Source organism: Lutjanus erythropterus, chromosome 9, assembly GCF_056507025.1.
Source record: "Lutjanus erythropterus isolate fLutEry1 chromosome 9, fLutEry1.hap2, whole genome shotgun sequence".
Lineage (NCBI taxonomy): Eukaryota > Metazoa > Chordata > Actinopteri > Lutjaniformes > Lutjanidae > Lutjanus > Lutjanus erythropterus.
The window spans coordinates 32,014,005-32,036,485 of NC_139325.1; the positions used below are offsets into that span (position 1 = coordinate 32,014,005).

General features: G+C 39.2%; 1 protein-coding gene across 1 annotated transcript in view; it reads right to left on the reverse strand.

Moving 5' to 3' along the window:
- Positions 1 to 1,268: 1,268 nt before the first annotated feature.
- Positions 1,269 to 22,481, reverse strand: part of tmem145 (transmembrane protein 145) — a 70,960-nt gene continuing 49,747 nt past the window's right edge. The window contains exons 8-15 of the mRNA XM_084725748.1: positions 18,021 to 18,089; positions 17,338 to 17,418; positions 14,904 to 14,982; positions 13,391 to 13,484; positions 8,819 to 8,991; positions 7,993 to 8,113; positions 7,415 to 7,603; positions 1,269 to 2,506 (exon numbers count right to left, since the gene is read on the reverse strand). Of these exons, the coding sequence (XP_084581874.1) occupies positions 2,267 to 2,506; positions 7,415 to 7,603; positions 7,993 to 8,113; positions 8,819 to 8,991; positions 13,391 to 13,484; positions 14,904 to 14,982; positions 17,338 to 17,418; positions 18,021 to 18,089 (1,046 nt within the window). The 3' untranslated portion in view covers positions 1,269 to 2,266. The remainder of the gene's footprint in view (positions 2,507 to 7,414; positions 7,604 to 7,992; positions 8,114 to 8,818; positions 8,992 to 13,390; positions 13,485 to 14,903; positions 14,983 to 17,337; positions 17,419 to 18,020; positions 18,090 to 22,481) is intronic.

Genomic DNA, 22,481 nt, shown 5'->3' on the forward strand with positions numbered 1-22,481 from the left:
ATTTAAAGTGGAGCTGTATGAGGTATTTATCCATAGTCAGTGCACTATGTACAGTAGATGCCGGTCAGCATGCCCCCAGTTTGGAGAAGCACAGAGGAGCACCGGAACAGAAGCTAAGCAATGAACTGCTGTGGACAGGGTCAGTAGCAAAATGTATTTTAGCCACTTAAAAAATCTATATCAGTGTATCCTATATTCAGAATATTTTGACAGTTTACTTTGCAGCATTTCTTTTGACAGGAAAGCACTGTTATGTAAGCCAAATATCGCTCTCTCTAAAGCAAACCAACTCCACAGGCAGAGACAGTAATCTTACCTCATAGTCTACCGCTGCTTCGATCAATAAGCCTAGTGTATAGTTCATGTTTTAGATGATGACATCAAACTATGCTGCAGTCTCATTTCATCAGATTGATTTCAACATTAGTAATCAGTAGGTTGTTTTTTTGGTCCAGTTTATCAATAAGCATTAATGCACCAATAGCTTTCTTATGAAACAACCATAAGAATCACTATCACATTGCGTTGCTGATCATCTTGAACTTCTTCATGTATCTGACGTTGCCTGGAAATTATGTTTCATGCAATTTGAAACCTGCAACTAGTTGCATGAACGTTCCTCTGTGTAAAGCCTTAGTTTTTGTGTTATTGTGACTTTGGCGAATCTGAAGTAACCTTTAAAACAGTGTCGCACCAGCGGCCTAAGTCTCATCTTCTTTGAGGTAAAATTACAGTTTTTGCAAAAGGAGTCTGGTTGCTGTAGATGGAGTGATATTTGGCTTATATAACAGCAGTTTCCCATCAGAAAAGGCTGTCTGATGGCAAGGTAAAGTGATGAAAATATTCTACATATAGCATACATTTATAGCATACATTGCATCAATATTTTGATTAAATTGGCCTTTTTTTAGGTGGCTAAAATACATTTTGCTGCATCCTCAGCAGTGCATGACTTAACTTCCTACAGCGGTGCTCCTGCTGCTCCATGATGTAATACACCGACTATGGACGAGTACCTCATACAACCCCGCTTCACATAATTCGAATTATCCCTTTAAATCACGGATGTGTTGAGGTGGAACATAGAGTGGAAAAGCAAATTCGACACAGGTGTACTGTAGTGTCCCAGTAACTTGAAAGTCACCCCTGTCCTTGTGCTGTATTGCATCAGTACATTCACCAACGTCTACATACACAGAAATGACATTTTTCAGCAGGCATATTCTGCACTCCAGTGAAAATTCAACTGAAACCCATAAAGTATAATATTGGTTTTATATTGCGGTTCAGACAGCGCGCGCGAGAGTTTTGATTGGAATAACAATCAACAGAATTTATCCAGTCAAAAATATACTAAAGCCTATTGTATGTATTTACAAAAGTATAGTTTTCAATACACACAATAAGCGGATATCGTATGGTCACGTGGAGTACATATATCAGCTTTTTGGACGGGAAATACAATACAAACATGCGTGTTTTTACGAGTACCTAGAAGTGCCCACAGTAAACGTGACGTTTTACATTTACACATCAGCATATCAATCCAGAATAACCAGCTGCAATGAAGGCATATAAGAATATAAATTAACCCAACAAACTCCATATAGAGTAAATATCTATGCTTTATCAAAATGTGTCAAACATAAAAAAAGTCTTTTTTTTTTTTTTTACATGAATTGGATAAATGTAATGGCATGAGATTCTTCTGATGGTCACAGCACCAACTGGAATTTAATGACGTGGAAAAAAAAAACAAAAAACAGCATGAAAACAAATTTCTTGTTTTGAAATAAAACTATATAGAGCTGTGGCTCCCTCCAGTTTTAGCTATTTACAAACTTTTCCAGGCACACCATCAATGCCTCATGAATTTTTGAATAAAAGTATTTCAAGAATTTTGTTCATTTCCGCATCGTGCACAGCTATCATTCTATTGCTCTGGCTACATCCACTTTGTCATCTTTCTCCCTCTGTGCCTTTTACTGGTTAACATCAAATATTTATTGCTTCTTTATTCTTTAACAAGCTCAGCACTCTTCTATCTCACAACCGCCTCACTCCTCCACTCGGGTTATTTCCATTCACAGGTGAAAAGGGAAAGTTTAGGGATTCACTTTTCTGATGATTTCTCCTCTTCGTCCGCCCAAACTTTTTTCCCTTTTGTCTTTTAACGGTAAAACCTTGATTTCCACTTTGACTTCTCCTTAACTTTATATTGTCATTCTGTCCGCTCTCTCCGTGCCGTCCCCTCTCTCCCTCTGTCTCATGCCTTCGTCCCGAACCCCCCTCCTCCTCCGCTCTGCATGCTGAAGTACTCGGTGAAGGAAGGGAGCCGGGGAGGCAGCGGGGGCGAACGTGCGGCCGGGCGCGGGGGTATTGGGGGCGGTGGTGGGGGCAATATCGACGTCAGGTCGGCAGCAGTGGTGATTATCTTCTGCTCGCTGTTCCTCGGCACCTCGGGTCCTTTACGGGCCACCGTCTCCTCCACCGTCTTAACTGGGTCCTGGAAGGAAGAGGAGGATGGTTTTACACTTTTGACCTGGTCTGATCAGGATGTAGGTTAAGGAAATATGTTGCCCCTGACATAAAGTGGGTCTCTGTTGACACTGTGACGCCACATGATACATCACATTTTGACAGCTTCCTCTACAGCTCACAGACGCTCTCGGTGTTATGTAGGTCAGGGTAACTTACACATGTACAGGGTTTCCTGACCTCTAGGTCAGTTACTTTACTCTCCACAAACTGAACCCACTGCATGTTAGGGCAGCCCCCTGGAAGTCGATTCAAATTGGAGACCCCCCAGTCAACTTTCAAGATCCTTCAGGTTGAGCAGTTACGCTTTTTCTTACTTTTCTTTTACAATAACAAGATAAAACAAAAGCTTACAAAAATGCACAGGGATAACATTTCAGTGCAGAATCAAACAAATTTTATATTATTCAAAAAATCCATGTGACAACCTGCACAGGTGGTTAACTGAAAGTAAAACCAGAGGTTTTTTTAGCTCTGTCATGCTGTTGCTTTGTTCTGGATACAATGACAGTTTTGTGGTTTGTGGTGATTTAAAGAACCCCTTTTTTTTTTTAAAGTTTACAGCCTAACTGTAATGAAAGTGGAGGGCAGGTGAGGCTCTGTCAGCCACTACAGTCATCCCGACGCACTGCAGAGCAGCAGGGCAGGTAATGTGCTGCACTGGGATTTGATACCTGAACTATGAGCAGCAGGATACACACACTGACTGTAAGGAAATCTGATGTTTGCACATCACAGGTGACAAAAAATCATTAAAGCACTGAGTGTTACTGGTAAAACATTCTCCTGTAGGCGGAAATAGGAGTTTAGTCCATGGCTGAACTGAAAAAAACAAACAAAAAAAAAAAAGGAATTATCAAATCTTCGTAGTGAATCTGATTTGAATGACAAAATTAAGAATCAGGCAAAGCCCTACTGCATATTAATGTTTTAATTTATATTCACATTATTCATAATAATGTGTGTATATAGTAATTATTTTGAATTATTGTTGAATTATCGTTATCGAGTCCTGCCTTCATGTCGTCCACGTAAACGTGAAAACACAGTATGAACAACACCTTCCTAATGATTTGGACTGTTTAATCCACATCTCATTTATCTTTATTGTGCGTGTGTGACGATCTTAAAACTCACAGTTCAGATCGTGTCACCGTTTTGAGTCCTTGATGAGCGCTATGTGCTTCACGAGTCATCGCCTATCAACTGTGAAGGCTGTGCGGCAGGCAGGCCGCGATGAGCGAGTGAAGCTGTGTGTCGAAGGGACAGCAGGTATCGCTAAATTTGTAGTAAACATCTTTGATCTATTTTTATGATGGCAAGCACCCCTGAAAATGCTTGAAATCTCAGCCTACAGGATTTCACTCAATGGGGGCGAAAGCAATGGCTTTTGAATTAGTCGCTCTTGCCCCAATCATTGATCATCAGCGTAAAACACAGCATGCATCTGTCTCATCTTTTCACCGCAACTCTGCATCGATATTTGAGTTATTAAACAATAAGTGGTGGTAAAACACGACTTCATACTATGATTAATGCAATTATGTGCAATTAATCCACATGAACTGACTATGTTCTGTTTTCAGATGCAGAACTTAGCATTCTATGTGCTGCAACACATAACTGGCATCCGGCATTTTCCCAAAGTTACTAAAACCTGCAGTTAGAAAATTAAAATCCTCCAGCTTGATTGCTTTTATATTAATACAGTATTTTATGCAGACAAATTTGTTTTATCCGGAAATTGGTTTCTAGACAATTTTCAATCTGGCTTCTGACCACATTATAGCAGAGAGAGACGGCTGTGACGAACTCAAAATTCACCCTGTGGGCCAAATACTGCGAACACTAAGACTGTACACCACACTCAGATTTACTTTGTTTTTCCACCAAACGACCCTGGTCCAACAGACTACTGTCAACACAAGTAATCACAGGCAGCTACATTTACTTCAGCAACAACAAAGAGGAGAGACTCTTATTTCCCACCTTGATACCGCAGTAATAAAGACTAAAAGCCAAGTTGAAAAGTCAGGGTGTTTTATCGTACTTTTTTTGTGTGGTCTCTCCAGTGTCTTCCAATTAGATGTCTACAGCCAATGCAGCAATTCTGATGTTAGATTTCTAACAAGAACCAGGGGAACTAAGCACATCAGTCCTCTACACTGGCTTTCAGGAAGTTAGACAATTAATTTGTAAGTGCTGGATTGTAAAACACATAATGGCTTACATCAGAACATCAAAACCAACTTCCTTCATCCCAAGACACTTTCAAATGTAAATTTAAAACTTTTCCTTATCTGAACTTTTTGTTATAATTTAGGATATTAATTACTGCTGTGTAACTTTAATAATGTCAGTCATTAACCAAACCCCCAAATCAAAAGTACATATTTTCCTCTTGACGGTCGTGCTGTTGATCTATCTAGATTGTTTAAGTGTGAGTTTTGGAGCTCGTCGTAGAGATGTCTGATGTCTGGTTACTCATGAACAAGAGGCTCGTGCTTGTGACAGTGTGGGACGTAAACATTAATGCTGTCCTCCATGGCTGAGCTGTGACTGTTCGTCCATGAGTAGATGCACACTTCCTTCTACACGGAAGTGACGTAGAAAAGACGTACAAACCCCAATTCCAAAAAAAAAAAAGTTGGGATGCTGTTGTGAAACACATAAATAAAAACAGAATGCAATGATTTGAAATAAAAAATGGTGGCGTGGCTTCATAGTAAAAGAATTTGGATACTAGACTGAACTGCCTGCAGTTTTGTCCTGGCTTCCATTGAAAATGTGTGGTACATTATGAAGAACAAAATATGACAGACGCTTACTGACTGTTGTTAAAAGCAAAGTGGTAACTTTTTTGTTGCATCTTGCAGGCATCATATTCAGAGTGTATATTAATAAAAGACAATCAGTTAATCAGTTTGAACATTAAATATCTTTGCACTGTATTTAGGAATTGGGGTTTATAGTTCCTACATGAAACAGTTCACCAGAAGGTCTGTGAATTATTCTGAATGACTGTGTAATGATTTCTGGAATGAGATGTTGCTGTTGAGTTTTTCAAAAAATATTTTAGCACCACAGGCAAATGTCTCTATGGTTGATATCTCCAAAAATCTGCACTCAAACCAAAACAATCTAGATGGATAAATAGCACTACCGGTAAGAGGAAAAATGTGTTTTTGATTTTGGGGTTGGTTTTAATGTCTTTTTATACACCGATTATTTTGCCTCTGTGTTTGAAAGGTGCTGCACTTGTAAACTTGTCTTTCCTTGTCACGACTTTGTGTGAGCTGTCGTACATTTTGTCAACATTGCACCACGTATTTGGGTCGCTCTTTTGTGCATTATTATTCCTGCTAGTGTTTGCACACTGTATCCGCGCAGATGAAAATTTAGAGCTCTTCTTCTGTCACTCATTTCTTGGCGGTGTGAAAAAGAAACTTCCACTGACTCGAAAGCTCCCTACAGCTAAACAATTCATCACAGCAAACACGACACCTTAATTTGGTGTTGTCAGAGTTTCCATTTAATCATTATTTCCTTGTGCCCGAGTGTTTTCATATCAGTGCGTGTGCTATGTTACGCTCGACTTACTGTCATTCACCTGACGCCCCACAGGAGGAAACGGCAGCTTCCACCAAGAAAAAACCCTTGGAAATATGTCCCCTCACAAACTGTATTGTTACACTGATGTCTTCTAATTTGAGGCGTCTTTGTTGGATGAGACAGCATTTAATTTCAAGCTAGGTTTGACATGGTAAAGTTTGCATTTTAAAAGCATCAAACATCTTAGATTAATCTAATTACATATAGCAAGCACTGCAGAATAGTTGGGGGACGTTTAAACTGGCTACAGACTCACATACTACTGTAGTACTTTTCAGAAATGCTTCATCACTCAGATGAGCTTTATCAGAGCTGTTCTACTGACGAGTTCTGGCTTCATGTTTCATGAGCTCGATCTAAACTTTGAAAAACTGACTTTAACTCTTAGTGCACCTGACTCCTGCAGCAAAATACAACTCCTCCTTAAAATAGTTAAAGTTAAACCTTTTGGACATTTTAGAAATTTCATTTTAAACCTCCCTCTACTTGCAATTGTTTTACATAGCTGTATTTTATCTTTTATTTAATTTATCTATCAAATTATCTACCTCGATTTTTAGGGTTTTTTACATAACTCTATTTTGATTATTTTAATTGATCTATCAGATTATCTTCCCTAATCTGAAAGTTTGTATGGCTTTTTGTGGTATTGTCTTTGTCTCTTGTATATCTAATTGTTGTCTTTTCCTTTTCTTTGTTTTTGTATCATTGATTACATGTCACTGTAAATGCCAGTCACCTCTCAGTGATCTTTTGAGTGTAAATAAAGGTTGCATAAAATTATATGCTGTTCCTGAGCTAAAATTTGTATAATTAGTTGACTGTTGATTGAAAGAAAATTAGCAACTATTTTGAGCACAGTTGAATCTTTTCTTTTTTCAAGCAAATGTCAAACATTTGCTGGTTTCAGCTTCATAAATGTAATAATATACTGCCTTTGTCATTTGTTTTGTCCATTAATTCATTCATTTTGAGTTCCCTAACTTTGTGACAGTTTAACAATATTTAGTTGGAGGCTTCACATAAGCACACTGGGTTTTCTGCCTCTCTGCACTGTATATTATTATCTTTGTCACTTCCATGTACTTTGTAAATTCTGCCAAAATAAAGCAAAAATAAATAAATAAAAGAAATAATAATAGTTTTCACATGAATTTATCTGCTCATTCATTTGGATAAACACAACACTTGCTCTTCAGCTTCAACAACTTCACTCCACAACAGCGGGCATTAAGCATCCCAAAACATACAAAGTTAAACTCACTGATTGGATGGAGAAGAGTTCAGTGAAGTTGGGCTGAGAGTCTCCCAGGAAGGAGCTGTTTCCATAGGCGTGATGGGGGAAACTCTCCGCCCCCTCGCCTCCTTTTGGACTGGACAGAAGGATCCCTATCTGGGACGTCCGAACATGATACGGGAAATTCTTATTGGCTGCTGAAGGTCGCGTGATAATCTAAGGGGCAGAAGGACAAAAAGAGCTGGTGATTTCTGATGCTTCGTATACATATATAATCTATGTAAAACAGTATATATAGTAGCTAACATATATTCAGAGAACATAAGGTCCAAGTGAGAAGTGGAAATTGCAATGCATGCAGTGAGCATGAATATAAAAGTGAATGTTCGTGAGCAGCACGGCCCATTAGTAAAGAACAATGTGTCGAAGGTGAGGAGGAGGCAGATAATGATGTGTGGAGGAGACAATCAGCATGAGGCAGTTATGACTCAAGAATAGTGAATAATGTATGACTGACAGTGGCAATAATGACTCTTGAATAATGTCAACTATGTAAAAGTGCAAGGGTCTGCAAGAGCCCAAGTGTGTGCATGTGTGGTACGGACGAGGAAGACGATGTGAGCGTAGAGGTGGATGCCGAGCTGAATGCCGTTGACGATCTTCTCCCGGGCCCAACGGGGAATCCCAAAGTTGGCGATCAGAGCCATAACAGGCACCGCGAAGAACCTGAGGAAGACAAGTGAGCAGATTTAGGATAATGGCGCAGAGAAAACGCATTAAAAGGGAAGATGAGAGCAGAGTTTGATGGTGAGAGGCAGAGAGAGGAGAAACAGATGTAAAGCACGGGGAATGATAAAGATGGGAGGAGAGGAGTGGCGTAGATAATGAAGCGGGAGATAGTGGCAGCAATGAGAGAGAAATACAGAGATAATATTAGTCTTTGTAATCGACTCTTTATTTCAAGCTTTTGCTATTATACACAGTGAGTGAAGGGCAGCAGAGAAGCTGAGCAGTGTGTGTAGAAGGGTTTTTTCTCATGAAAAATGCCACTTTCCAGTACAAAGCTTTAAAGTATCAAGCACACATATATGCAAGCATAAATTATTCTAATTGAAGAGACCTCATCAGCTTAGTAAAAATAGATATTTTCCTCTAGCAATCATTCGCTCAAGTACAATTATCTACAGCGTTGTTAGAATGCACAGGCTGGGCACACAGTGTTGTAAAACGGTGGTGTAAAATAAACAACTTTTCATTCCCGGACTGCTAAACCATCAGCTATCTCGTGCACATTTTTACCAAGCGGCATAAATTATTCAAATTGAAGAGACCTCAAACAGAGAAATGTGTATTTTCCTACTCCTGCAATCTCTCACTCAGGTGCTATTATCCACAGCGAGGGCAGAGGGGAGGAAGCTGTGTGGCTCTCACCATAGTGTATACGTGGTGAAGAAGGGGACGTAGAAGGGCTGTTTCTCAGGGTAGTGTTTCAGAGAGACCAGCACGGCGTAGCAGAACCACACGTAGGCCAGCAGCTGCAGACCCATCAGGCCGTAGCCTGCAGGGCTGTCGTAGGCGTACAGCACTTCACCTGGGTCAAAGAACTGGCACAGGGACAGGAGCCATTAGGCCAAATTGAGGACACACACATTACAGTTTTTCTCAAATGCTTTGGCTCATTTTTTGAAACAGTCTTAATAACCTCTTAACTGTAAGGGCCATTGTCACAACTGTTTCATGGGACATCACAACTTGAATTAATGTCTGCAAAAGGTCATCCTAGGGCTGTACCTGACCCAGAATTTTATCAGTTGATTTGGATTTGGCTGTTAAATACATGTATTCAAATATTCATTCCTTTTTTTTCCAGTTTGGTGCCACACTAAACTTCTATATCATCCTACAATAGCATGTTTAATCAGTAAGATCAGTAAATAGCACCACAACACAGTATGTTTCCTATGAGACAAGACTTCCTGCTGTCCATGGAGGACAGCAGGAAGTCTTGTCTCATAGGTTTCCACAGTCATGTGACCCAGGAGAGCTAAAAAAAACATCTGGGCTACTTACTGCACAAAAATTATACAAAAGTACTGATAATGTTTGGAAATGATGCAGCCACCTACATTTTGTATTTATAGAATGTTATCGATATTCTTTTAAAGAAATCAATACTAAATGGGTAGCTTGGGAGAATCGATACATTGATCCTGTGTTTACTGTGTGAAAAACGTTTACTGTACTTACTGTTTTGCACACATGTGCCAAAACTTTTCTTGAATAAAGAAAAACGTCAATCAACAAATCTGCTTTAAACAACAAACTAATAGTTCGGAGAAGCTGAGCTAAAAATTCACACAAAGTAGAAAAGAAGCATCTATTGGCTTGACTTCACATTAGAGTCGGCGCCCTAATTACTAAGATGGATGACTTGTGGTTCAGCTGATGCACAGCAATGACCGAGCCAAAGCTCAGCTCGTAGAGTTCTCTGTGTGAGTCTTTGACACTCTTTCTCCACAACTAGGTCATCAGCATGTGCGTGCACATGGTTTTTGTATGCGTGTGTGTGTGTGTGTGCATGCGCGTGCTCGCATCTGCGGACACTAGATTGCATTTCACAGTCCAGTGACTGGATAGCATTGGCCACCATACAGGGTTACCCTTGCTACATAATGTATAGGTGTGACGGCTCGGTGTGGAGCTTCTTGGGATCCGACCAGCCAACCGGAGCCTGTCAGGTCCCCATCTGCAGGCCCAGTACAGTAAGTCTTTATTTCAGTACCAATTGTAACCTAGTTCGGCGTATTTTTAGCAGGAACTCCCCTGAGTTTGGAGCTCTTTAATAGAAAGGACCATGTAAGAGGGCAGGCAGCAGATAAATTACACCGCTTCACATCCACATATTGCAGCGTGAGAGATGGCTATAGGCTGCGGCGTTAAATATAGCACAGATACTTCCACAGCGCTCTTCCCTCTGGGTCATTACCACGCTGTATTCAAAAGATTGTAATCCACTGGCCCTAAATGTACCATCATTACATCTGCCTTTGCTGAAGCCTCTGCAGAATGCAGAGATGTATGTAACTGTAACACTGATGAGGGTGTTATTAATTCATGAGCTCATATGCTCAACATCATAGCTGCTTCCGTCTTCACACATACAGAGGCAGAGTATAATTAATGAGGGGAGATCTCACAGTATGCTGATTAGTAAGTCTAACTTTCCAGTCCCAGGATACCTTAAAGAAACAGTCTTTGATTTAAGATTTATTATCTCAGGTACAGAAGGAAGTACTGCAAACCTCTTTAGCTGTATTTGTAGTTGGGATTTTGCCTGTCAGGATCTATAATTTGTAACTCATCAAGGATTTTTCTCCCTTAACAATCAACTTGATGCATATTCATAATTAGCAATGTATCAATGTAATGAGTGATTTGACAGGAAAAGCCATTACAGCCCACATTAATCTGTGGGCCCAACTCCTCTATGAGTCATTAACGGATTATTAGAAAAAAGCCAAAGAGAGCAATAACACAAGTGCGTCGAGCATTGTCAAGTCAGAAATCTAGCATTCAGACGCTGCTTTCAAGTCACATGAGAAGAGGAGGAACTTGAATGTGTTCACACTTTTTACGAACTGAATTTAAGAAGGAAATAACTGCAGTAGAGTTTGCTTTTAGTAACTACTGTGCATATTTTATTAGTGTGAATCAGTGCTGCCACTAAAGATTGTTTTCACTGCTGATTATTCTGTCAATTATTTCCTCATTTAACTGATTAATCTTTGTCTATGAAGTGTTAAAAATGCCAATCATAATTCCCCAGAGCCTGAGCCAAAGCCCTCGTATTGTTTGTTCTGTCAACTCAATAGTCCAAATTTACATAATGTGATAGACATGATATAATAGATAGAACAACAACAAATCTTCACATTTGAGAAGCTGAAACCAGTGGAATTAAACAACATATTATCAAAACTGTTACTGATTCATTTTCAGCTCAAGTGAAAGCAACTCCCAATTGTGTCAGACTTCTACTTCTTCCTACTTGTATTTATGAATAACAGATATTCTTTTTCCAGTTGGCAGCTCATATTAACAGAAAATCGAACTAAACATGAATATATAACAATTATTGTCCATCCAACTGTTGATGAGGAAAGTGTAGGAGCCGAGTGTTGACTAGTGATGAAACACTGAAACTAAAAAAAGATGGAAGGATCATTACATCAGTACAGAACATTCTGCAGACTTTAATGTCAGTTGAAGCTTGTGGGAGATGCAATCTTAATTTGGAGACCAACGGCAAATAAACAAATCCAAACATTTCTTCATCAAAGGTCATAGAATGCAGATATGTTCTCCCAGTAACTTCAGTAGAGCTTGCAACAAAGTCTGGCACCAAGCAGAGCAAAAAAAATGTCCTACAGTGATATAATGAGCCTTCCTTATTTTTCAGTTTACTTGTCGATATATATAAAATGAATCATTAACCATTTTGATAATAAACAAACCTAGTGCCTTTGGGTTTGAAGGTGTCACTTTAGGCTCATCACAATTTTCGCAATTTATCTTAAAAAATTCATATATTACTAAGCTAGAGGAGTGCACTCTGTAAAGTGCAGATCTCCACCAGGCGACAGACGGTGAAGCACATATTGCAATGCCACCACAACTGCCAGATGCAACCAGCTGAGATCTGCATATATTTGCAAGTATTTAAATTTTTATATATAGTATGGTGTAAGTTTTTTATTTAATCTGAATGTATGCAAAGTTTTAATAAAATGTTTTTGTATAGTATAGTCGCTTAGTCTCAATTAGATCACCCCCGTAACTGAATTTAATTACGACAACTGCTATCGTGTTTATTTTTTCAGGTTTATAAGAAAACAAAATGAATCAACGTAGAAGATTTTGGAATAGAGTCTGCATCTTTGATTTGTTTACTAGCAGACCTTGAATACTCCAATATGGCAACAATGATGAAGCTGACAAAACAGGGTTATCGAGTTAATCTGCAGATGCTCCAGTTAAAGATGAAATTAAACTTTTCTATGGACGCCATGACAATGGCTAAAATATGGCCTTCAACAGACCAGGTAAGCCTTGTTTTTATTCTAGCTGTTGTTGATGGCTTGTGGCCTCTCCTGGTTGGTTGAGAGGAGTGAGAAGTCAACGGGCAGAATAAAACAGAGCAGCGAATAACATTTTTTTTTCTAGATTTTTCAAAAATTGTGAATCACCACAATTACAAGTCCTTGAGCATTCATACATACATAAATGTGGACAAAAATATTAGGCCAATGAGTTAATCAGTATGCAAAATAATCTGAGGACAGTCAGTTAGGCTTTCTGAGTTTTATTCCAGTAGCATTATTGCTATACTGCATATAAAAGTGGTAAATAAAATACTTTATGAAGTAAACTGCCACATTTAGCTGTTCCTGCTTAGCAAGATAGTGGAAAATAAATAACACAGAAGATATAAATATGCGACGCCCTCTCCTGGCACGCAACGTTTCCACCAACTCGTAGCTGTATTTTTAAAACCAGTGGGAATTTTGAGTTTGATTTGTGATGCCACAAGAACAGCAGACCGAGTTACCAACAGTTAAGTCAGCGGCTATTAGATCATTTCCACAAGGTATTGGAAATGTGTGTCTGAAAGGCACACATGTTGTTGAGCATGTGACGTAAAAAGAATCAGTTTAAAATAATATTTCTGCGATAATGATGCTTGTTTCCGTTATGTTTTAGCATTAAGCTCAAGGACTGAGCATGAATTATTTATCTATATCTTAAAAAAATCTATTCAGCAACAAAAGAACTGATTTTTTTTTCTTCCATCCCTATTGGTTACTCACAGATGTACACAACCTATCGTATGATCTCCACCAGAATTATGCCTAGACAAGACAATAACTGGCTGTAGTGTGCAGAGTGGGTGGTGCATTGTGTGTGTGTGTGTGTGTGTGTGTGTGTGTGTGTGTGGTGCTGTACCTCTGCCTCATAGATGAAGAGGATGACGTAGGTGATTGTGTAGACAGTCATGTAGATGCTCAACTTAACCGACCCACTGTGACTGATTCTAGCCCTGACACAAAACAACACACACACATAAAGACGGTCAGAGGTCACACAGAAGTTAGCAGGAGATAAGAAACAAACACACACAAAATCATGCATCGGTTTCTTCACACTGAAAGCAAAGACAGCTTAATCAAAACGCAGCTATTCAATACTGCAGAGCACAAAGGACTTGGTGGGCTCAGCTCTGAATATTCTATATATAAAGTGGCTGCAGACGTTCATGGACACGGCAGGCTGTGAAAAAGGCTGTCCATGCTAACAAAAGCAGAAATTAATGCTTCTTTATTTGCACAGCAGCAGTCAACAAATAGAAGCATTTCAGCGTTAAGCCTTCATCAACATTTCAAACATCCTTTTGCTCAGACTAATTCAACACCACACACCAGAGAAAAGATATCAAAGTCGTGGGGTAGTTATCTCCAAACTGTCAACTTATCAGTTAGTCCAGATAAACAGACGTGTTTTTGGCTTGATGGTGAAGCAGTTTTAAGTTTATTCACTGGGGGTTTAAGAGGATTTAATAAGTGAGCGAGATCACAGAATCTTCTGAACCCAGAGGAGGATGTAATCCTGGAGTCAAAAGAGCCTGCTTTAAATCTTGCAAGCTCAGTTTTCGCTACAAGAGTTCAGTCTGGAAGATATCCACAGAGATTCAATGGGGCCCGAAGCAGGATCTATCTTGAAAACTATGAGCAGTGGTTTAGATGATGAGTCACCATAAATCAAAACCTTGTGAGCAGACTATTTTAGCTGTTTAGCATCATTGTGCCCTTTTCTTACATACAACTGACTAAGAAACCGACTTCTGGGTATAGCTTGGCAGAAATCTCAAGAGCAGCTGGCATGTTTGATAACCAGACTTTCAAATTGGAATTGGACAACTGGAAAGACGTCTGACAGTCAGGCGAGCCGGGCATTTGTCCAGTCAGGTGTGAGATGGATACATGCTGATGTTCCAGCAAAGGAGAGAGCACTCGTAAATCATCTATTGTGCAGGCTATCTGAAACGATGCCTGTCGCAAACAAATGTCCGCTAAATGTTGCCAGAAAACAGCGAGTGAACCAAAAATGTGTCAGCTGGCTTCGAAGGGCGATCATAATCCTTCAGCAGACACAAAACACACAAAAAAATGACATGTAAGTTCACACCAGAGCAGCATCTGTCTATCACACTCCCCTGACGTATCAGGTGTTCATCAGCCCCCAGCTAACTCACAGACTTTTTGACTGACACCTAACATCGTCATGTCATGAGTTACAGTGTCATGACTGTCGTAGCGAGGCCTGATGAAAGACACTGGCAGCATAAACACGCCCGCAAAAGGTGACAGGCTTGCATAAACAGAGACACACATACAGGCACGAACAAATACAAGTGCACACACACGCAAGCTGCAAAGAAAAAAAAGTGCAAACCCCCCACCTGGTGACAGTGAAACCTTTGCCCAACAATATGAGCATCAGAAGGAACACCAAGAAACTGACGGAGAACAGTAATTTCCCTGGAGACAAAGAGAAAGTGAGAGAGAGGAGACCGAAAGTGAGAAAAAGAAGACAGAGGGGGTAATTAGGCTGTGGTTTCCGAATCTGTAATATCAGAGGGGAGGGATAAAATCAGGTCGCCGCACACACACACACAGGCACACACACACACACAGGCACACACACACACACACACACAGGCCTGGGGAGTTACAGATTACATGCAACGGAATTACGTAATTAGGATATAAAAAAAAGGTAACTATGCAGATACATTTATTAAAGACGGTGATTATTAACAGGATTACAACTTTAATACAGTGGTTTTCAAAGTATGAGGCAGGCCTCCCCCAGGGGGCTCCAAACAGTTTCAGGGGAGGCTCAGTGAATGGAAGTGAAAAATTAATCCATTAGTTATTGCATTAGTTATCAAAAAGAGATCAAATTAAATAGCACAAGTGTGTGTGATTTGGTTAAAGTGAGTTCAGAGGTACAGTATTGGAGACTTTTCCCATTTTTACCACTTTCACAGGGACATAAACTAATCAATGCCTTTTCGACAGACCTTTTTTTATGTATTTGGTATAGTCTGAAGTCATATTAGGCTATATTAGCTCAACTGTTGTGTGTCAGTTGTATCAAATAACATAATCATGATCCCACAGACATCCAGGGATGAAAAAAACTAAGCGAATAAACTAGCATTTCAGTAGTCTCTCAAGACGCTCATTATGACGACCTCTAGTGAAAAAAATGCCTTCACTGGATGGAAATTTCACCATTAATTTGTCTTTAAATCAGAGAAGGAAGAACATTTACAGGTAAATCCAACCACTAATGTTAGCTGCACAGAAATCCAGTTAGCTAACTACAGCTAGCTCAAAGTCCTGTTCATACAGATTAACATGAACTAGTTAGTATGTTTATAGTTCATATTTTTGAATTCTGAACTAAGTTTACAGTCCAAAAATGAATGAGGTCATGTTCATTTCTTCTCTCTTTTTAAATTTAATTTCAAATAGAACCACCTACTGTTTTTCTAATTTAAATGGCCAGAATAATGTTTTACACACCAGCAGACAGCAAACTTGAACATATTGTTAAAATTTCCAACTGGGAACTGAGGCTGAACAGTTCTGAAGAAACATCTAAATGCAATTATTTTAACTGATATTGCAATTTGTGACATGATTTGCAATATTAGAGGAAAGGATATTTATTACATCATTATTCTCCTTTACATTAAACATTAAAATGATTATGGTGTGTTACTTTTCCAGAGATCTGTATTAAACAAAGATGTTTTCTGAAGTCTAGAGAACAATTTGTCGGCTAGAACACCTCTGCAGCACCGCAACATGTAATTTAAAATGGTATTTTGGCACACATTTTGCTGTTAACAAACATTGCACATTCTGTAATTTTAAAATACCAGTGGCAGATGATTTTGATAAAATTCTGATTAATTGTTCAGCCCTACTGGGAATGCAGAAATTCTTACTTTCCAGTTCAAACTGAACGCATCATGATGCATGAGAGCTGCAAGGAGATGAAGAGAGAGACGAGATAGAGGAGACGACTACAACTGTAAAAAAACATGGTGCTGTCAGTGTTAACAGAGACTCTAGTCTACAGTGTGGCCCAGATCATACACTACATGCTGCATGATCAAAGAAAGTTTTTTGTTGTTTTGTTTTTTCTTTAATCATGTCGCTCTCTCTTTCTGCTGTGAGTCTGCATCACTTTTTTTTGATCAGCTGACAACGTGAACATCGTTACCTCTCTCAGGAGTGAGCGACACTCACATTAATTAGTTGCAAACTGATCCATTCGGTTCACCATTCATCAAAAACATTCATGAAGAACTCTTAGTGCATTCAGGCATAACGCTGACTGATGGTGTGAGGGTAAAAACACAAGCCCCAGAATATGTTCATGGTAGTTTACTTGACGTTTGAGTGCGAACGGCATACTTAACGAAGCACATTTAAATGCACATAATTACTGCTATTGATCTAAACAATTTCACCATATTTGGTATCCAAAAGAATCATAAAGTAGTAAAATTACAATTCTTTAATATTGAGATACTTGGATTACGTTACTGACAACAGTTTTTAACAATTAATTAGTAATTGTATTGGAATACATTTTTAAAGTAACTCCCAGCCCTGCACACACACAGACACACAAAACTCTGCATGATCCTGCCTGTGCCCATCAAACCAGCTATTGCACTTCTTCACCCGCACACACATCCATCCATCATCATCCACTCATTCATTCTGCTTGGGTAGCGAGTGATTTTCCAGCACAGAGGCAGTGTCAGTCAGTCAGTCAGTCAGTCAGTGGCTGATGCAGGAGGAGGAACTCACCGAGTATTTTCAGGCTGCCATTGCCGACTCCATCTCTAGCATACAGGCCCCAGTAGACACAATGGAACAACAGGCTGAGCACTGCCAAGTGAAAAAGATGCAGGGAGGAGACAAATAAGAGGAAGGGAGAAGGAGAGGAGGAGAAAAGAGGTGGGGGAGCAGCGAGACGAAGAAGAGGAAAGGTAGAAAACAAGGAGAAGTCAGAGTGAAGTAACGAAAAGATAAACAACAGCGGAGACAGGGAGATGATAATGAGGATAAAGAAAGCACAGGAGGGGTAAGAAGCGGAGGAGAGAAACCAGACAGAAAAGAATTGATAAAAGGGGATGAAAAAGGAGCAGAGGGCTTGAGAGAAGTTGGAGGAGAATTTAGAGGTGGCAGGAGAATTGAGAAGGGATTTGGACAGGGGGACAAGCAAGGGAGAAGGAAGAAGAGTGAGAGAAGAAAAAGGAGAGTTAGTGGTGTTCGTCAGTAACAGCACGCTCCAGTGAACACTGTAGAGGCTGTTGGCAATAGTTCCCATTCAGAGGCTAATAAGGGTGATAATATCTCGTCTCTTGAAGTTGGTATTACGGTATGAGATGCTGCAGCCATGTGTCATCTTCTGTGTGAGTGTTATGGTACAGTATAATGTGTGTGTTATTGTTTGTGTGTATGTGTGTGTTTGGAAAAGAAGATCTCACCCTCTACACCTGCCGCCGTCATAAACATTTTGTAGGTTGTGTGAAGAAGCTGTCTTCCCTTCAGATTGTCTGCAGGGAGGAAAAAAAAAAACACAAGAATAAGATAGAGGTGATGGAGGTGTGTGTGTGTGTGTGTGTGTGTGTGTGTGTGTGTGTGTGTTGGTGGGGATAGAGATAAAAAGGATGGCGATATGCTAACAGATGGCGAAGGAGAGTGAGAGAGGTACAGAGAGAAGGGAAACAAATAATAACAAGGGAGGGAACGGGCCAGATAAATAAGCGGAGCGACCATTAGTATGCATCCATCTTGTGATGTCCGTCTCCAGATGAGGCTGTATACATCTTCTCTATCCTCGCTCCCTAATCTGGGAGGAAATATTTTTAATGCGTATTTAAGCAGGCAATTTTACTACCAAAACACTCCTACAAACATCAGTGGCCCAGGGGGAAAATTTACAACTGGAGGAAGGGCCATAAACATTCAAATACACACTCGCAGCTGCCCTGTGTATAACCACAGGCCTGGCCAGCCAAATGCTGCTCTGGCTTCCTCAGAGGTAAAGATGACTGTCAAAGGAGCATTTCTTTCACAGATGAAAATCCTGGATTTGAAAAAAAATCAATATTGGGATCTGGTATATTAAGAGTTTTTATTTCAGCTTGCAGAGCAGACCTGTGTCTCAAAACAATTTCTAAAGCATACAAGGGCTCTCAAGAGCTGGGGCGGATTGAACACATCCAGCATGAAAAAAATAAGCAGGAAAGCAAATAGGGCTGGGTATTAGGGGTGTAAGAAAATATCGATACATGTTTCGTGATACTGTGTAGATTCTAAAAATGTTATCATCATACATGCAAAGATCGGCAGTGGTTCATTTTGCATTGTGTTTAAACCCTGGTAGTGTTGTTAAAAGGTAAACTTTTTTTTAAAACTCAGATTTAATGCACATGGGCGTCTTTATACTGGGACAGTTTTCTTACAGTTACATTACAAATAATTTATTTTCTTGCTCACATTATCACAGTATATTGAATCTTCATGCCTGTATCATGATACATGCAGTTTTGCTAGATTCTTGCCCATACACAGCCCTACTGGGTATTGGTACATTATGGTATCGACTGAAATAACCCAGTGCCAGAGTTAAACAGATATATCAGCGCCCTGAGATGTACATACATAGAGCAGACATGTATAGCTATCAGGGTGTTTTTGCTGCCTAATATTCACACTGGACCCCAAAAAATCAGTACCAGCCAGGCTCTACCCAGTACCAAGTCAAATGATACCTGTATTTGATCATTTTTGTACCTTGATGTAGAAAAAAATGACTATTTGTACGGTTTTGCTCGCAGTCAATCACCATAGGCATTCTATGATGTAATATGACGTGTGATTGGCCCACTACCGCAGCAGCTACGACCCATACAGTCTGTGGTGTGATGAAGTCAAGTGTGCTGTAATAGAGTTGACAGTTAAATGTACCAAGATGCCACCAAAATGTTCCAAAGTATGGCTACAGTACACGGCTGCGGCATCTGATAAAAATAAATGCGTACAATATGGAACAATTATGTCAGAAATCCTCCCATTTACCTGATGGGTACTGAATGAAATAGAAATAAAGGTTTCAGATGAAGTACTCTATTGGTATCAGTATCACTTTAACAGCACTGGTATTGGTACTCATATTCTAATTTTTTAAATGATAACCATCCCTAAAACTGAGGGGAAACTCATCCACTCCTGGGAAAACAAGCAATGCAAATCAACCAACTCATTGTCTTGGAGAGAGTTCAATTAGAGAAACATGGTCAGATACTTTATACAACCAGCACTTCAACAATCTAGAATGAAGCAGACAGCGTGCTGCAGAGGCTGTGGGACTGTGGGAGCAAATCATTACCATGTGTTTTGGGGATGCTTTGAGATTCACAGCTACTGGAAGACAGTCAGAGACAGCATGGAAAGGGTTGTAAAAACGAACACTGGTCTTGTACTTGGGTTAGATGCCACCACAGCTCTTGGCTTTTCTAAAACATGACGCTGTTCACCAGGAAAAAAAAAAGCCATCATGGAAAAATGCTTAAATCAAGGCTGACTCACATTAGCAGACTGGTTTAATGTGATGTAAGGCATTTTGGTGAGGGAAACATTAACATTTGTTTTGAGACTCAAGACAGACACATTTAATAAATGCTGGGCAGGATGGATTGAGTCTTTAAACCCCTACTGAACCGATTTCTGGTATAAGTGCATCAGGTATAAAGCAAACAGCTGTTAAAATAAAAAAGAAAGAAAGAAGAAAAGAAAGAAGAAAACATCCTGTCATCTTCTCTCGACTTCGGTGTTTTATAACCTTTTCCCATTCTTCACAATCTACATATGTCTATGACGTGAATATTGTTCTCATTTATGTACTATATAAGGAATGGCCGCTTTCAAGCCTTTTCCCCTATGTGTACAACACTCCACAATGTTCATTTTATGTCCTTTGTTTGATTTTAACTTGTGCACATAAATGAAACTCAAGCCTGCATGTCAGTGAATATTCCAATGAAGCTGGCAGAGGCAACATACTGTACACATGGTGAAGAAGATACCGCAGTTCATTCAAAACCTTCTCCCAATCTGCATAAAATCACAATAAGATTTCAGCAGAATCCAAGAGTCAGAAGATGTATTTGCACCTCATTATGTAGCTTTAGTCCTCTCCAGTATGGCAAGAAAAGCAAGGAATAAACTTCCCCCTTCTGACAGGCCCACTTCCATTTGACTACAAAACACTAGAATGACACTGTAGAGGTTGATTTGGGGATTTTGAATTACATTTTATGCCAATTTTGGAGCTTAATATCCATATTTCTTTCACTTTAAAAAGGATCAGTTCACCCCCATTAAGTATTTCCTCGTGCACCTTTTGTTGTATCCAGCCATGCAAATGGTTTTGGTTTTACAAGCCCAGATTTTGAGACATCTGTGTCTCAGATTTCTGCCTTCACACTAATGAAATGGAGGTGAATGGAATTTATTTTGTGCTACTCTCTGCATAAAAAACACATTAAAATTTCTTATGTAAAAAACATTTCTAAAGAACTCTAGGCTCCAGATGTGAACTTTGACTTGAAAATACCTGATACCTTCCCCCAAGACCAAAGATTAAAAAGTTTGTTGTTTAAAGAGTGTGAATCCATGAATCCATGAATTAATCTCCCTTAATTTCCTGAATCAACACTAACATTATTCATTCCCAGCAACCTGAGACTTTAATTCCCCAGATCCACTTAGTTTGAACTAATCTGACAGCATCAAATCAAGTTGCAGAACAGAAACATGAAGAACTAAAGTTGCGTAACTGAGCTCCAGTTTGAAAACATGAAGATAATTTTGTTTGCATATAAAAAAGCTTTTGCTCGATATGTGCAGTTGCTCGAAGAACTGCAAAACAAGACTAACAGTAAAATAGTTAGCGAGCTAATGATTAGCTAATGTTAGCTTAACAGCTAAAAAACTTTGCAAATCAATGAAGCTGGAAAATCATTGTCACATTATGACTCGTTAAGGACTTGGGACTTGACTCAGGACTTACTTGTGACTTGCAAAACAATGACCCGGTCCCACCTCTGGTTTCTACCAAAGAAATATTCCCGGTAAAAACTATTCACAGTGTGTTCTGTGGGTTGTCCAGAGTATTTGTTGCCGTTTTATTTTTCGAATGACTTTCTTTTTTTTAAAGCCGTTGGCACAAAAACTAATTCCATTCACCACCACTGTGTTGAGGAGGCTGCAGAAAACTCAGAAACAGATATTTTAATGTCCTGGCTGATAAAACCAACACTATTTGCATAGCAAGTCTCAACCTGAGGGTCGGGAAGCCCTGAAATAATAATTAAATGAATGAGGAAGAAATATTTCTGTTATTCTGTAATTTTTTAAACGACTTTTCTCAAAGTTGCATCATTTTTCTAATATCCAAGCAGTTTCAAATGAGAGAAAGTCAATATAATTTGAACAAATGATAAAAAAATAACATGTTCTATGTGGAATGGATGATCGGAGAGTGATTTGCACTGTTCTGTTTTTTTTCAGATTATTTGCTTTTGCTGTGTTATGAAAGTTTACTTTTGTTTGATTTATTTGTGCATGGTGAAAACTGGGGCAAAAAGCTGGGATATTCAAGTTTAACACAAAGTTTATTGATGAAATATAAAAAAAGGGGTAAGACTTGATAAGTATTCACTTCTTCCTTCTGGTTTTCCAACATGAATAATTTATTGTGAGTTTGCTGAATGTTTGCTGTTAAGTTCATTTGTTATTCTTGTTTTGTTTTTTTTTAACTTACTTTTTTATTTATTTTGCATGTTTGAGATAAAAATCTAAGTTACATCTTTGTAAAAACACTGATTTCTTTCACCTCAAGCATCTAAAAATCCTTCAAAAGAAAGAATCTGAGAAGGAAA